Source organism: Manis pentadactyla, chromosome 9 (assembly GCF_030020395.1).
Source record: "Manis pentadactyla isolate mManPen7 chromosome 9, mManPen7.hap1, whole genome shotgun sequence".
Lineage (NCBI taxonomy): Eukaryota > Metazoa > Chordata > Mammalia > Pholidota > Manidae > Manis > Manis pentadactyla.
The window spans coordinates 96,255,799-96,271,689 of record NC_080027.1 but is presented as its reverse complement, the minus strand read 5'-3'; the positions used below and the strand labels follow the sequence as shown (position 1 = coordinate 96,271,689).

The 15,891-nt window shown below is 34.8% G+C and overlaps 1 protein-coding gene across 1 annotated transcript in view; it reads right to left on the bottom strand.

Moving 5' to 3' along the window:
- CATSPERE (catsper channel auxiliary subunit epsilon) overlaps window positions 1–15,891 on the bottom strand; it is a 153,466-nt gene that overhangs the window by 72,589 nt on the left and 64,986 nt on the right. The window contains exons 6-9 of the mRNA XM_057508224.1: window positions 12,899–12,923; window positions 8,695–8,772; window positions 6,216–6,322; window positions 3,846–4,338 (exon numbers count right to left, since the gene is read on the bottom strand). Of these exons, the coding sequence (XP_057364207.1) occupies window positions 3,846–4,338; window positions 6,216–6,322; window positions 8,695–8,772; window positions 12,899–12,923 (703 nt within the window). The remainder of the gene's footprint in view (window positions 1–3,845; window positions 4,339–6,215; window positions 6,323–8,694; window positions 8,773–12,898; window positions 12,924–15,891) is intronic.

The following is a 15,891-nucleotide window of genomic DNA, read 5'->3' as shown; positions in this document are numbered from 1 at the left end:
TCTATTAGTTTATACCATATATCTTTATTACAAGTGATTTTTAAAGCAAAAATATTAACAGTGTATTTTGGGATTTATAGTACATTCATAAGTAAAATAGGAAGAAACTTCACTACACACAGGTTTCTTTACCCTTCCTCATTTATGTTGTAATTGTCATATGTATTATATCAACACGCATTCAAATATTATGAAACATTTATATTTCATATACTTCCTACAAGAAAATGTTACATGTTTTAAGTTTTACTTTTACCTATTAAGCATATTTTAAGGAACTTAAGGGTATAAAAAGAATCTACTGTATTTACCCATATATTTACCATTTCTGTTGTTCTTTAGTCATTCCTAAAGTTTTAAATTTCCCATTTCCTTTCCAGCTGATAAGCTTCATTAGACAGTTGTTTCTTTTAGAGCAAGTCTGCTGGTAATAAATTCTCTTAGGTTTCCTTTACCTGGGAATGTACTTCTCCTTAATTCCAGAAAGACATTTTTGTCTGGAAACAGAATTCTAGGTTGATGCGTCTTTTCTTTCAGCACATTATTAATATTGCTTTATTGCCTTCTGTCATCTATGCTCCTGATGAGAAATCTGCCAGCTCTTGAATCATTGTTCTCCTATATATGATGTGTCATTTTTCTCTGAGTGCTTTCAAGTTTTTTATGCCTTTGGTTTTCAGTAGTTCGCTTGTGAATTTCTTTGCAGTTATCTTGTTTGGACTTTGCTGAGCTTCAAGCTTATATCTTTTGTCAAATATGGGAAGTTTCTAGATACTATTTATTCAGATTTTTTTTTCTACATGATACTCTTTCTCCTCTCCTTTTTTGGACTCTAATATCATGAATGTTAGACCTTTCAGCTATCATCTCAGAGGTTTCTGAAGCTTGGTTAATTTTGAGAATTTTTTTTCTATTGTTTAGATTGGAAAATTTCTATTGATGTGACTCCAGTCTTACTAACTGTTTTCTCTGCCATGTCATCTCCATTTTGCTATTGAGCACATCTAATGAATTTTACTGCAATTATCTATTTATATTCTGAAACCTCTGTTTTTGATTCTTAAAATAGTTTTAAACATTCCCGTTCTTGAGGATAGTCTCATTGAATGTATATGATTTTAGGTTAACAATAATTTTTACCTCAGTTATTTGACTATTTCACTACCTTCTGGTTTCCACTGATCCTAATAGTTTTATTGTCTTTATTGTGTTTTTAATTTGTCTTTTCTGTCTGGATAATTTTAATATCTCTTGTTAGTCTTTGATATCCTGCAATTTCATTATTTAGTGTCTAAGTTTTATTTTTTCCTGTATCAATTGAGATTTATTAGTATTTCTAGATTGAGGATTGATCCCTTTCTTTAAATTTGAAAAATTCTCAGCTCTTTCCCATTTTCTCTAATCTTTCATTTTGGAATTCTGGTTAGATATATGTTAGATCTTCTCTTCTCCATCCTTTCCTTCATTTCTCCCTCTTTTTCTTCTTTTCTATCCTTTCACCCCCCCCTCAGTTTTTCATTTTGTTTAATTCCTTCTTCTTTAATTCCAATATATAGTTATTTTTTTTGTATCTAATCTTTGTAGGCTGTCCATGGAATTTTACATTTCAATTATTATTCATTTAATTTAATTTTCACAGAAAATGCAACATTTTATTTTATATATAAAATTACCTCAAATGTAGTATTTTTTTTTTTGAGAGGGCATCTCTCATATTTATTGATCAAATGATTGTTAACAACAATAAAATTCTGTATAGGGGAGTCAATGCTCAATGCACAATCACTAATCCACCCCCAGCCTAATTCTCATCAGTCTCCAATCTTCTGAAGCATAATGAATAAGTTCTTACATGGTGAACAGTGCAAGGGCAGTCATCACAAAAACTTTCGGTTTTGATCACTCATTATGAACTATAAACAATCAGGTCAAATATGAATATTCGTTTGATTTTTATACTTGATTTATATGTGAATCCCACATTTCTCCCTTTATTATTATTATTATTATTATTCTTTTTTAATAAAATGCTGAAGTGGTAGGTAGATGCAAGATAAAGGTAGAAAACATAGTTTAGTGTTGTAAGAGAGCAAATGTAGATGATCAGGTGTGTGCCTGTAGACTATGTGTTAATCCAAGCTAGACAAGGGCAATAAAACATCCACGTATGCAGAAGATTTCTCTCAGAACAGGGGGGGTGAGGTTCTAAGCCTCACCTCTGTTGATCCCCAATTTCTCACCTAATGGCCCCCCTGCGACTGTGCCTGTCTTAGGTTGTTCCTCCCTTGAGGAATATTACCTGTCTCTGGCTAACCAGTCATCTTCCGGGGCCATACAGGGAAATGTAAAGTTGGTAAGTGAGAGAGAAGACATATTGTTTGAAAAGGTTAGCTTTTTACTTCTTTGCAGATTTATGCCCTGTGGCTTCTATGCCCAGCATTTGTCTTGAGGTATCTTTACCACTTGGAGGAGTTATGATACTCGGTGAATTCGATATGGGGCACGTCAAATGTAGTATTTTAACACTTATTTTTACATATTAATGTTTTTTATATATAGTACTATACAGAAAATAGACCAAACAGAAAAATATATAGCTGAAAGATTTATCACAAAGTGGAAGTCTGAGTAATGACTGTATAATTTAAGGAACAGAATATAATCAAAACTCCCAAATGTCACTCATGATCTTTCCCAATCACTACATCTTTCCTTTCCAGGAAACCACTATTCTAAGTTTTATGGCAATGACTTCCTTGCTTTGAGCTTTACTAATTGCCTTGCCACTTGATAGACTTTTTCCCCCTTATTTTTCCATTTTATATTCCACTTACTTAAGTCTATTAAAGATAATTAACACTCTGTCAATGCCAATACCAGAAGTTTTATAGGGAAGATTCTGGTCTTTGCTGTTTCTGCTGACTCCCATGGCATCTTGTTTATTTATGTGTTTTGCCATTTTTGAATATGAGCTCAGTTTTGTCAGAATGTTATTTGTAGAAAATGTTCAAAGTCTGACTTGAGGGTTTATTCCTACAGAAAGGACTTGTGTTTGATTCTGCATTTTGTAAAGCTTAATATTTTATGAACTACACAGGTGCTGTGAATTTGAGCCCCAGAGTGCCTGGCTTGGCTCTGGTCATGAATTAAAAGGCAGACTTTTTCTCTCTTTCTAAGAGTGAAAGCTTGGATAGACTTAATTCTGTTAGGGAACTTTTGATGGTTCTTGTTTTCTACAAAAAATTATTATCAGATGCCCTGCCTTGCTTGGGCCCAAGACTATGTATCCAAGTACCAGAGTTCTAAATATCTGAGATCAGCACATGACTTTATGGCAGTTAAGATTTTAGAATTTGCTTATGCCTCTGAATTATTGCTTCAGGACTCCCCGCTTCCTCTCAATATTTCCCCTATTTCCATATAAGTCTATCTATGTGCTTAAAAAGTTTAAATTTTTGTGCAGCATTTAGGTATTTTGTAATGTGACAGATTCAGGATATCTTAGTCACTATATTGTTAGAAGAGGGAGAGTTAATACATCTTTGAGAGCACAGAGTGTCTTTGGAGAGAATAATTTTTTAAACCTTTTGCCCATGTGCCCATATGACTAAATGACTCTGCATGATAATATGCAAGATTCATTTTATTCTCTATTGTTGGAGGTGCATCTCTGTATAGAGGCATCTGAGAAGTTAGATCAGGAATACAAAGCTATTTACAACCTTAAATAAAATAACTACAAAAAACTGCAAAGCAGAGTCTATGATATATCACTGAATTAAATGGTATAGTAAATATACCTAAATGTGTAGGTGTAATATGCATATACATAATCTGGTACTAACCTTCAATAAATATTTGGTCCAACACCATGTTCTTGATGCAATGCCAATGATTCCACCATCAGGAAGATCTTCAGGTTTTCCCAGTCTTCTAAATGCATGAAAACTTTTTAAGTAAAGAGTTCCTTTTATTAGAAAAAATATTCCATCCTGTGATAGGTTCACATCAGACACATTGTGTCTTTCGTCACTAGTCAAAATGTTTGGAGGCACTCTGACCCTGGTCCAAGTATGGAATGAATCGTTTGTTTGGAAGGTCTCCATATCAGCTACCACAACAGTAAATGAAGGTACACAAGCATCTGAGTCTGCAATTAACTGACTACCACGTGGTGAAGAGATTGGTAAAAAACCAGGAATCTCAGGCATTGTCAACAAAGGAGAAGTTAGCACAAAAAGAAAATCTGCAATAAAGCAATCTTGAAAGGCCACTTGATTTCCTTTAATCACCTTTAGCATGTCATCTCTCTTCATTGGTAGTGAGATATGCCAGGTCCTAAGAAGAGAAAAATAAAAAACATAAGAATAAAATCGTTTTTCTCTCTCCTCTCATCCACCTTGCACAGTGCTGACATTTACCGTCTTTTAAAAAATTTTTGTTTTTAGCAACATAAATCTGGGTAAAACAAATCAAATAGTAATAAAATGGTACCACTGCTCCATTTCTCCTCATTGTGTTTTTTTTTTTTTCTTGAGGGGGTTGAAATTCATCTGGCTAAATGTGCAATAAAAGTAGAAAAACAAACCCACATTTATAGACAAGTCAGAAATCATGCTGTGCCTCATTTTGGGCCACTGCACATAAACCTGTCCCTTCCCCAAGTTGCTCACACCCAAGGCAGTAACTGAGTCATTGAGAGCATGACTTAGGCAACACCCCTTTAGTCCACAACCAAGTGAACACGGTTTCTATGTGAGTTCTGCAATGACTGACTACCTGTGTTGAAGAATCTCACTTCCTGTAGATTTGAAAAACTCTGATTAGCTTGATTCATTCCCAGTTGTGCTCTGGCTTTGAATTTAGATGTCCTGGCATTTTTTGAGCCCAGTTCTAGTTTTCCTTTGATATGGCAAAGTTGGTGCCAGATGAAATACAAAATAAAGATACATAGGAAGGAACTCAAAGCAGATTTGAAATCCTGGAAATTACTAACTGGAAGGCACATTTATCCAGGGAAGTGCCATTTTTTAAAAAACTGAAGTATAGTTGATATAATATTATAATAGTTTCAGGTGTACAGCATAGTGATTCCACATTTAAATGTTACAAAACACGTGATACGTGGTTACCACATGTCACCATACCAAGTTATTACACTGTTATTGAGTGTTCCTCCTGCTGTGCCTTTCATCCCCATGACTTACTTGTTTTTTTTTTTTAAACAGGGGAAAAGACATTTTTGTTTTGTAAATGGACATTTGTACCTCTTGATCCCCTTCACCTACTTTGCCCATTCCCCTTACCTCCTTCCCCTATGCAGCTACCAGTTTGTTCTCCATATTTATTAGTCTGTTTCTGGGTTTCTGTTTGTTTGTTTTTTAGATTCCACATATAAGTGAAATCATATGGCATTTGTATTTCTCTGTATCTGTATTATATTCCAGAGAAATACAAATGCCATATGATTTCATTTATATGTGGAATCTAAAAAACAAACAAACAGAAACTCAGAAACAGACTTTTATTTCTTTTCAATAATGTTCATGTTGCTTCTTCAGGAAAGTCTGTCCCAATTCGCTCTTGCATGCCATGGTCGGTACCCTCTATGTATTCTACTTCACCCTGGGCTCATCTTCATCATAACATCTATCTGTTTACTTGTCCCCCCACTAACTGTAAGGTCATTGAGGGGAGGAATTGTATCTTTTTGTTATAAGTACCTTGTCCTATGCTAGGTGCTCAATAGATTAAGAAAGGCTGTCTGAACCCCATGGTCACCTACTAACTTTTAACAGTAATAGATTTTACTTCTCAGGTGGAATCGTGGTGTGTGTGTGTGCATGCACATGCACTGATGGTGCTAATGATTGTGGTACCAGTCACACTACCGTGGACCAGTTTTATGAGCCAGTAGGAAATATTTTGAGATGTTGCCAGGATTTGGCACCATTCTAAAGGAGGCTTTTGGATTGAGGTTTAGTTATTAATACAAATAATGAAGCTATAATCCAGGAGTGTGACTGGCATTTTTTGAGTTGGTAACTAGTTCTGATTATCACAATTTTTTGTGTGTGTATCAAAAAAGCTGTTTGGAAATTACATATAAGATAGTCCATGAAATTCCACTAGGGTTTTAAACTTTTAAGTTTTTGATAGTTGTTTTACTGAATTTAAAAAATAAAATTTATATTTGAAATTAAAAAATTAAATACCCATTCTTCATTTTTCTATGTGGAAAATAAACTTTCTTATTCAGAACTGTATATAAGATAGGCTTCTGTCCCAATGTGGCAAACTGCTTGCTAAGTATTACGGAGTTCTGTAAAAAAAAAACAAAAAAAAAACCAGTCCTCTTTTTACTCTTTTCATAGCCAAAATTAATCTGAAATTATATTATGACTTGCTGAATATTATTTTAGTTAAGACATTGTTTACATTTATAAATTTACCACATTTTCAGGATTCAGGGTTTTTTCTATTAGAAAAACCCCATTAGAACTTTATGAATTATAAATAAATCATAATACAGTTTCTAACATGTTGAAAACACTATGTACAATCAGAATCCTAAATGAACAGAGATTTTTGGGACACTTAAATACATGTCTTTAGTTTTAATTTCAATGAAATACATAATGGAGTTTCTAGAACAAATTGTTAGAATTATTTTGATATGAACCTGACTTAAAAACAATGTACCTTTCCAAAGCAGGTTTCAAATGATGTCTGGAGGCTTTTAAAAAAATTATCTCAGTATATAGCTAGACCTGACATGCTCTCTCTTTTTCTACATAGATTTAAGGAGAAGTTGAATTGACTGGAATTATCCCTAATAAGGTATTTTTAGAATAGAGGCAATAGTTTCATTATGGGGAATCCCTAGAATAAAAAAACCAGATATTGAGGGTTAGTCTAGAATTCCACAGATTCCTTCTGCCATAATCCTCCAATAACGTTTCTGTTTAATTTCAGAGAAATATGTCAACAACCCATAAGAGCCATTGAGATTGCTGTGATGAGTGTCAGTAATGTATAGTTGCTAGGACTGTGGGATTAACTTATTTTTGAGAGTGAATGGTGTTCAGGGAAGGCCTCACTGAAGAATTCACATTTATTGACTATTGATAGAGAAATATAGGTTTGCCTAGTAAATAATAAATAAGAGATATTTAAATTTTGTTTCTGAAAATCTTATTCACAATTCAGAATTTTAAACACAACTATCCGTCATATAACTCCAGAGGAAAAGAGTAAATGAAGCATTCTTAATGTAGCATAAAATAAGATGGAAATAAAATATAATAAGCAACATATACAATAAGATAATAGAAAAAAAGAAAGGCCAAGGAAAAGTTAAGGCAATCATGTAAACAAGTTTACAGACATATGTCTTTCCATTAAGGATAATTCATAGTCATTGAAGATAATTTTATAAATACAGAATGTTTAATCATCACATATAGATGCTTAAAAAATATAAAAAACACATTTAGTATATTCCCTTAGGATTTACCAAATGTGGGCTACTGTTATGTATTCATGCTATATAACCTAAAGTCTATATAACATCACTTTTAATGATAGCATGGTAGTTGATTGAATGAATATCATATTTGACAATGTAGATCTTGAATAGTTTAGATTTTATTCTTAGTACATTGGGCAAATGTTGAAGGAACTTTTACATGGAATTTTAACTATTTTATTTTGAAAGAATAGAAAGACCACATAGAGAACAGCAGGAAAGACACAGGAATCTACCCCATGCTAGGAAGTGCAGCAGGGAGGAAGGAGTACTATTCAGGGACCCACAGGCAGATTCATCTACCCTGGGGCACAGAAAAGAGCCTGTGATTTAAAGGGCAAGTAGGCTATAAGTGAAGGAAACCCACTAACACTAGAGAGCCTGCCAAATGGTGGGGGAATTTGTGGATCTCTCTCCAGAACTGGAGTTGCTGGTGAGTGCCACTGTTCACATTCCCTCTCCTCTTTGATAGCCTGGATTGGAGCAGGCTTCAGAGCACTAGCCAACCTGCCCACACAGCAAGTCCCAGGACCCTAGTCCACACCGGCTCCAGATGACCCACAAGGCACATCTCCGCCCATGCCCCAGTGCACCTGCCCAAGCTGCAGTAGTCCCACCTGGGGGCCCCTTGTGTATAATGCCCTGGGACAGCCTCCCATCTCCCCCAAAGCCTGCCTGTTGGGGCTTCACCCATCCTGCTAGGGTGCTACTGCATGAAGCACGCCTGGGAACATCCCTGACATCCTACCAGGGAAGTCCCACCTTGGAGCACTCTGGGACCACCCAGCCCATGCTCACTTTGATTCCAACTGCCCTGCCAAGGTGCCCCCTACATGGAGGACCTCCTGGCCCATGCCAGTTTCAGATCCAGCTGTCCTACATGGAGTACCTCAGGACCTGGCTTATGCCCACTTCAACCCCAGCCATTCCAACAGGGTGCTCACTGGAGCAGAGTGCCTCAGGACCCCCTGGTTCACATAACTTTAGCTCCAACCATCCCACTGGGGCCTTCCTGGTGTGGAGTGCCCAGGGACCCCCAGCCTGAGCCCACTACAGCTCCACCAGCCAGCTAGTTAGTGCTGGGCCACTTAAAATAAATTTAACACAGTCCTTAAAAAAGAAATGTAACATATTATTTTAGTTATGATAATAATGTTTCCACCTACTAGTGAAGGTTCATTTGCACTCCATAGCAACTCATCAGCGTCTGCATTTTCTGGATCATATATCCATATAACTACAACCTAAAAAATAAAATATGTTTACATTTCTTTACATTTTGGTCAAGTTGAATTTTTAGTTGTGGAAAAATGTAACCATAAAAATGTTTTTACGTATTTAAAAATTTTTGATTATCCCATTTAAAAAAATCAAAAGCAATATGTGTTTTTAACAAGTGAAACACTCCAAAGACATATAAAAGAAGAGTTAACAATATCCCTGTACACTCCTGAGGTAACTAATGTTAAAACTTCATATGAATGCTTATAGATCTTTCTCTACACTCACAGACACAACTCCTACCCCACACATACTGTACAAAAAGGGAATCATATTGTACATGTTATTTCTAACTTGCTTTTACCACTTGATACACCATGGCTATTTCAATAGATGTAGATCTTGGTTCTCTTCTTTCTTGTTTATTTTTTTCAATAGCCATTTGTTTAGTTAGTTAAAACAAATTATATTACAAATACAGCAAAAATTGTATCTTCCACCCTGCATTGTATCCCAATACCTAGTTCCCAAAGTCCACTGCACCCAAGTAATTACTATTAGTAGTTCTTGTTTATATTTCTAAATATTTTGGTACATAACCAATGAAAATGTTATTTTTTTCTTTGTATATAAATGCAAGCATGCTAACACATTTTTTCTCAATATTGTGTTTTTTATGTAGAGTTTTATTTTATAGATCTTTACATATTCTAATTTTTCAGCTTCATATTATTCCCAACTGTGGAGGAACCATGATTTATTTAAAGAGTAACATTTGAAAGAGGTAAATTTGTAACAAATATTTGCTTCCAATCCTTTGCCATTATAATCAATGCTTCAATGAGCAAATTGTACATACATCATTTTGTACCTCAGAATATTCCTAAAAGTGTAATTGTTCAGTCAGAGTATATGGGTTTTAATTTTTATAGATACTGCTTAATTGTTCTCTGTAGCAGTTGTACCAATAACATTCTCTCACCAGAAATGTATGAGTTTTCTTTCCTTACAGCCTTCCCCAATTAGTGTGTTGTATATATTTGGATGCTGCCATTCTGATGGGTGAAAAATGATACTTCGATGCAGTTTTAAACTGCACTTATTTCACTGTGAGAAAGTCTGAGCATCTTTCCATATGTATTTCCTGTATGGTGAAGTGTTTGTTCATTTCTGTTGCCCATTTTCCATTTTTTGATTGGGTTACCAGTCTTTCATTTATTAATTTGTAGAAGTTCTTTAAGTTAAGAACTTCAACATCTGCATCTCTCTCTCTATATGAATATTTTATTCTTTTATAACTATATGGTGTTCCTCTTTGTTCTGTGAAATCTGTTTGCCTTAGATTCTATATTGTCCCTGTAAGTATTGCTGCTCACATGCCCTCCCTTTCTTCTTTTCTTCCTTTGGTTTTTTTTTTTTTTCTTTGCCCTGTTAACTCTTTTTTATTTTTTTATTTTTTTTATTTTGGTATCATTAATGTACAATTACATGAGCAACATTATGGTTACTAGACTCCCCCCATTATCAAGTCCCCACCACATACCCCATTACAGTCACTGTCCATCAGCATAGTAAGATGCTATAGAAACACTACTTGTCTTCTCTGTGTTGTACTGCCTTCCCCGTGCCCCACCCCCCTACATTGTGTTTTAATCGTAATGGTTTTATTGCAGGACATTATTTCTCCTTATATTCCCTTCACTTGTATGAATCCTCTCTCAACCTATGTAATTTGAATTAACAAGTGTGTACTTTCCCTATTTTTCTCCATGCTATATAAGCATTTGCAGACAGATGCACAAATATATATGTATTTTAAGAAGAGGCACTTCAAAGGTTTTTAAACCAAATTGGATATTATACATACTTTCCATATTCTCCTTTTTTTCACTCAAGTATACATCATGAAATTTCCCACTGTTAACTCTTACTATGCCTGAATAATATTCTATGTGGTCATACTGTAATTTACAGATCAATTTCTATAATGATGAAATTTTACAGTGGCTCCAGTTTTGTTTTGTTTTGTTTTACCACTATTGTAATGCTGTAAAATGTAGATCCTTTTTCATATAGCCCTATGTACTGGAGATTTTATTTCTGTGGAGTAAATTTCTCAGGAATAGGATTGTTGATCCAAAGAGTATATATATTTTTATTCTAACAGGTGTTTCCACATTACCCTCCAAAAATGCAGTAAGGCCTAACTCTTTACATTTTCCACTGGCAAAGTTTGAGTTGGACCCTTTTGCCCAGATTCCCTATAGCAGTAGTAATTTTCTCTAGTTTAAGTTTTACCAGTGTGACATTTAATTGTTAATTTAATTTGAACTTTCCTGAGCAAGGTGAATTTCCACATCCTTTCATATCTGTTATATTTGCTCTTGTGTACCTTGCTCTTCTACATTTTCTATTGTCACTTACAGTTTTTGTAATTTTGTAAGAGCTCTTTGTTTGAATTTCAAGTACACAGACACAGAACCAGAATAATCCCAATCCTTGGTTCATAACACTCTTATTGGCATGACCCTCTCTTATGTAATTATTTGAACTTTAAATTAGTAAAAGGAAAACCAGGAACCCACAACTCAACTCAAGAACTAAAACCTTATAAATATCTTTCATTTATCTATGTATTCCTCCTCTTTTGGTTCCCTGTGTCTGCCAGAGTTGCTCACTTTTCTGAATTCTTTCTTGAATGTGTTTATTTCTTTTTAACACATTTAATTTCTGGCTCATTTCATTTGATCATCCCACACATAGCCCCACAGAACCCGCTTTTTTTCTTTCAACATTATGCAACTAGGATTTATTCATGTTATTGCCCGTAACTTAACTCATTCATTTTCACTGTTATTTAAAATATGATCATGTAAATATACCACAACTTTTTCCATTCTCCTATTAATGGGCATTTGGGTTCTTTCTGTCTGGGAGGGATGCACTTTATCAGCAGCTCTACTTTTGGCATTTTTGCTAAATACCCATAGTTCAGAACTCAATCTCATAATTCTGACTTTTAGTTCTTTAATTATTTGTGACAACTAGAAATTTTTTTTACTTGCTTTTAAATTCTATACACATATATGCACCTATATTAGAGTAAAAGTCTATACTGTTGTTATACATGCCCATACATATTTGTTCTAGAGGCATCTCTTTTTGCTTTAAGTGATATGGAGGTTATTCTGTATTATTTAGGTCTATGATATGTATTCCATTTCTAGAAGTTTCCCTGTATTTTCTGTATTAAATACAATTCTTTATCCACTGCTAAGTATTTTCTTGTTATAGCCTTAATAAATAATTCTATAATGTCAACTGGATTTGGGATAGGAGTACATATGGACACATGGGTTCATTTAGACATCTTAATCCAATACAGTAAATTCACTTATTATTATTATTTTTACTGTCTCTTCTTTCCCATAAATCACTGCTTTGAGAAAATTAAAATATCTATATAACTTTTTCCAAATATTTTTACCTTATTTCAACTGAAAAATTTTTTAATCTATGTCTTTACCATACTCCTAGTCATCCTCTAATACAGATGTTAACAGTTTCACCCCAAGACCCCTTCATAGTTTTAACAATTATTGAGATTCCCACAGAGCTTTTATGTGGGTTCAGCTCATCAATATTTCCCATATAATAATTAAATATATGTATTTAAAGATATGCATTAATTTATTTTAAAAACTATGATAAACCCATTCTATGTTAACATAACTAGCATTTCTATGAAAAAATATTTTTCCCAAACAAAAAGAAATTAGTAAGAAGAGTGGCTGTCTTACATTTTGTATCACCAAATATCTTTAATATGTGGCTTAACTGCAGACAGCTGGATTATCATCTGTGCTCCTGCACTCAAGCTGTTGGTATATTTTGGTTTGGTGGAAGTACATGGGCAAAATGTATCCTCACATAGAAATGTGCTTGGAAAAGGCTAGACTTCATAGACCTCCTGAAAAGCTCTGTGGATCCCTGGAGGGGGGCTCCCTAAACCACATCTTGAGTACCAGTTTTCTAAGCAAATATTGTTGAAAAATTAGTTTGGAAAATTACTCTTCCAGTAAATCTGGAAGATAAGAGGGAAGTATAGTAGTGATATATGAAGATATAAAATTTAAAAAAATGTTTTACCTGGGTTAAATTGTGAAATAAATTTCTGTTGAGAAAAAGAGAATCATATTTTAGTAAACAACATGCTAAATGTTAGTTTGAATATTCTACTTTCAATATACATGTTCCTAAATCTTTGAATATTCTGTATACGTTCCACTACAGATATATAATTGATTTAATGCTAAGCATTAAAAAGAGCTACATATGTCTATACTTACATGTAGCTATTAATTCTCATGTGTCATCACAAAATGCTGAAAGGCTTGAATCTGCATATGCTATCTTAACTACACTACAAATTCACATAGCCAAAGTTGCATGACTAATTGTAAAAATGTGACTTGATGATTCCATAAAAAAAGTCCATAGTCCTTATTGGTTGTAATTTATGTCAAAAATTCACTAATTAGCACTGCACATCCTTCAGTTGCCAGCCTTTCAATGTAAATTTTCTGAAAGAAACACATTTATTTGTATGTTCAGTTGCATGTATTTTTTTTGGTATAATTAATCTGCAATTACATGAGAAACATTATATTTACTAAGTTCCCACCTTCACTAAGTCCCCCCTATAACCCCCATTACAGTCCAACAGTGTAGTAAGATGCTGTAGAATCACTACTTGTCTTCTCTGTGTTGCACAGCTCTCCCCATGCCTCCCCCCACATTATACATGCTAATCATAATACCCTCTTTCTTCCCCCCAACCCATATCCCTCCCTTAACACCAATCCTTCCCAGTCCCTTTCCCTTTGGTAACTGTTAGTCCATTCTTGGGTTCTGTGAGTCTGCTGCTGTTTTGTTCCTTCAGTTTTTTCTTTGTTCTTATACTCCACATATGAGTGAAATCATTTGGTACTTTTCTTTCTCCGCCTGGCTTATTTCACTGAGTATAAGACCATCTAGCTCCATCCATGTTGTTGCGAATGGTAGGATTTGTTTTCTTCTTATGACTGAATAATATTCCATTGTGTATATGTACCACCTCTTCTTTATCTAGTCATCTACTGATGGACACTTAGGTTGCTTCCATTTCTTGGCTTTTGTAAATAGTGCTGTGATTAACATAGGGGTACATATGTCTTTTTCAAATTGGGCTGCTGAATTCTTAGGGTAAATTCCTATGAGTGGAATTCCTGGGTCAAATGGTATTTCTATTTTGAGCTTTTTGAGGAACCTCCATACTGCTTTCCACAATAGTTGTACTAATTTACATTCCCACAAGCTGTGTAGGAGGGTTCCCCTTTCTCCACAACCTCACCAACATTTGCTGTTGTTTGTCTTTTGGATGGTGGCGATACTTGCTGGTGTGAGGTGATATCTTATTGTGGTTTTATTTTGTATTTCTCTGATGACTAGTGATGTGGAGCATCTTTTTATGTGTCTGTTGGCCATCTGAATTTCTTCTTTGGAGAACTGTCTATTCAGCTCCTCTGCCCATTTTTAAATTGGATTGTTTGCTTTTTGTTTGTTGAGGTGCATGAGCTCTTTATATATTTTGAATGTCAACCCTTTATTGGTTCTGTCATTTATGAATATATTCTCCCAAACTGTAGGATGCCTTTTTGTGTTATTGATGGTGTCCTTTGCTATACAGAAGCTTTTCAGCTTGATATAGTCCCACTTGTTCATTTTTGCTTCTGTTTCCCTTGCCCGGGGAGATATGTTCATGAAGAAGTCATTCATGGTTATGTCCAAGAGATTTTTGCCTATGTTTTTTTCTAAGAGTTTTATGGTTTCGTGACTTATATTCAGGTCTTTGATCCATTTCAAATTTACTTTTGTATATGGGGTTAGACAGTGATCCAGTTTCATTCTCTTACATGTAGCTGTCCAGTTTTGCCAACACCAACTGTTGAAGAGGCTGTCATTTCCCCACTGTATGTCCATAGCTCCTTTATCATATATTAATTGACCATATATGTTTGCGGTAATGTCTGGAGTCTCTATTCTGTTCCACTGGTGTGTGGGTCTGTTCTTGTGCCAGTACCAAATTGTCTTGATTACTGATGCTTTGTAGTAGAGCTTGAAGTTCGGGAGTGAGATCCCCCCACTTTATTCTTCCTTCTCAGGATTGCTTTGGCTATTCGGGGTCTTTGGTGGTTCCATATGAATTTTTGAACTATTTGTTCCAGTTCGTTGAAGAATGCTGTTGGTAATTTGATAGGGATTCCATCGAATCTGTGGATTGCTTTGGGCAGGATGGCCATTTTGGTTAAATTAATTCTTCCTAGCGAAGAGCGTGGGATGAATTTCCATTTGTTAGTGTGCTCTTTAATTTCTCTTAAGAGTGTCTTGTGGTTTTCAGGGTATAGGTCTTTCACTTCCTTGGTTAGGTTTATTCCTAGGTATTTTATTCTTATGCAACTGTGGATGGAATTGTTTTCCTGATTTCTCTTTCTATTATTTCATTGTTAGTGTATAGGAAAGCCACAGATTTCTGTGGTTAATTTTGTATCCTGCAACTTTGCTGAATTCCGATATTAGTTCTAGTAGTTTTGGAGTGGAGTCTTTAGGGTTTTTTATGTACAACATCATGTTATCTGCAAATAGTGACAGTTTCACTTCTTCTTTACCAATCTGGATTCCTTGTATTTCTTTGTTTTGTCTAATTGCCGTGGCTAGGACCTCCAGTACTATGTTGAATAATAGTGGGGAGAGTGGTCGTCCCTGTCTTGTTCCTGATCTTAGAAGAAAAGCTTTCAGCTTCTTGCTGTTCAGTATGATGTTGGCTGTGGGTTTATCATATATGGGCTTTATTATGTTGAGGTACTTGCCCTCTATACCCATTTTGTTGAGCGTTTTTTTCATGAATGGATGTTGAATTTTGTCAAATGCTTTTTCAGCGTCTATGGAGATGATTATGTGATTTTTGTCCTTCTTTTTATTGATGTGGTGGATGATGTTGATGGATTTTCGAATGTTGTACCATCCTTGCATCCCTGGGATGAATCCCACTTGGGAATGGTGTATTTTTTAATTCGTTTTGCTGACATTTTGTTGAGTATTTT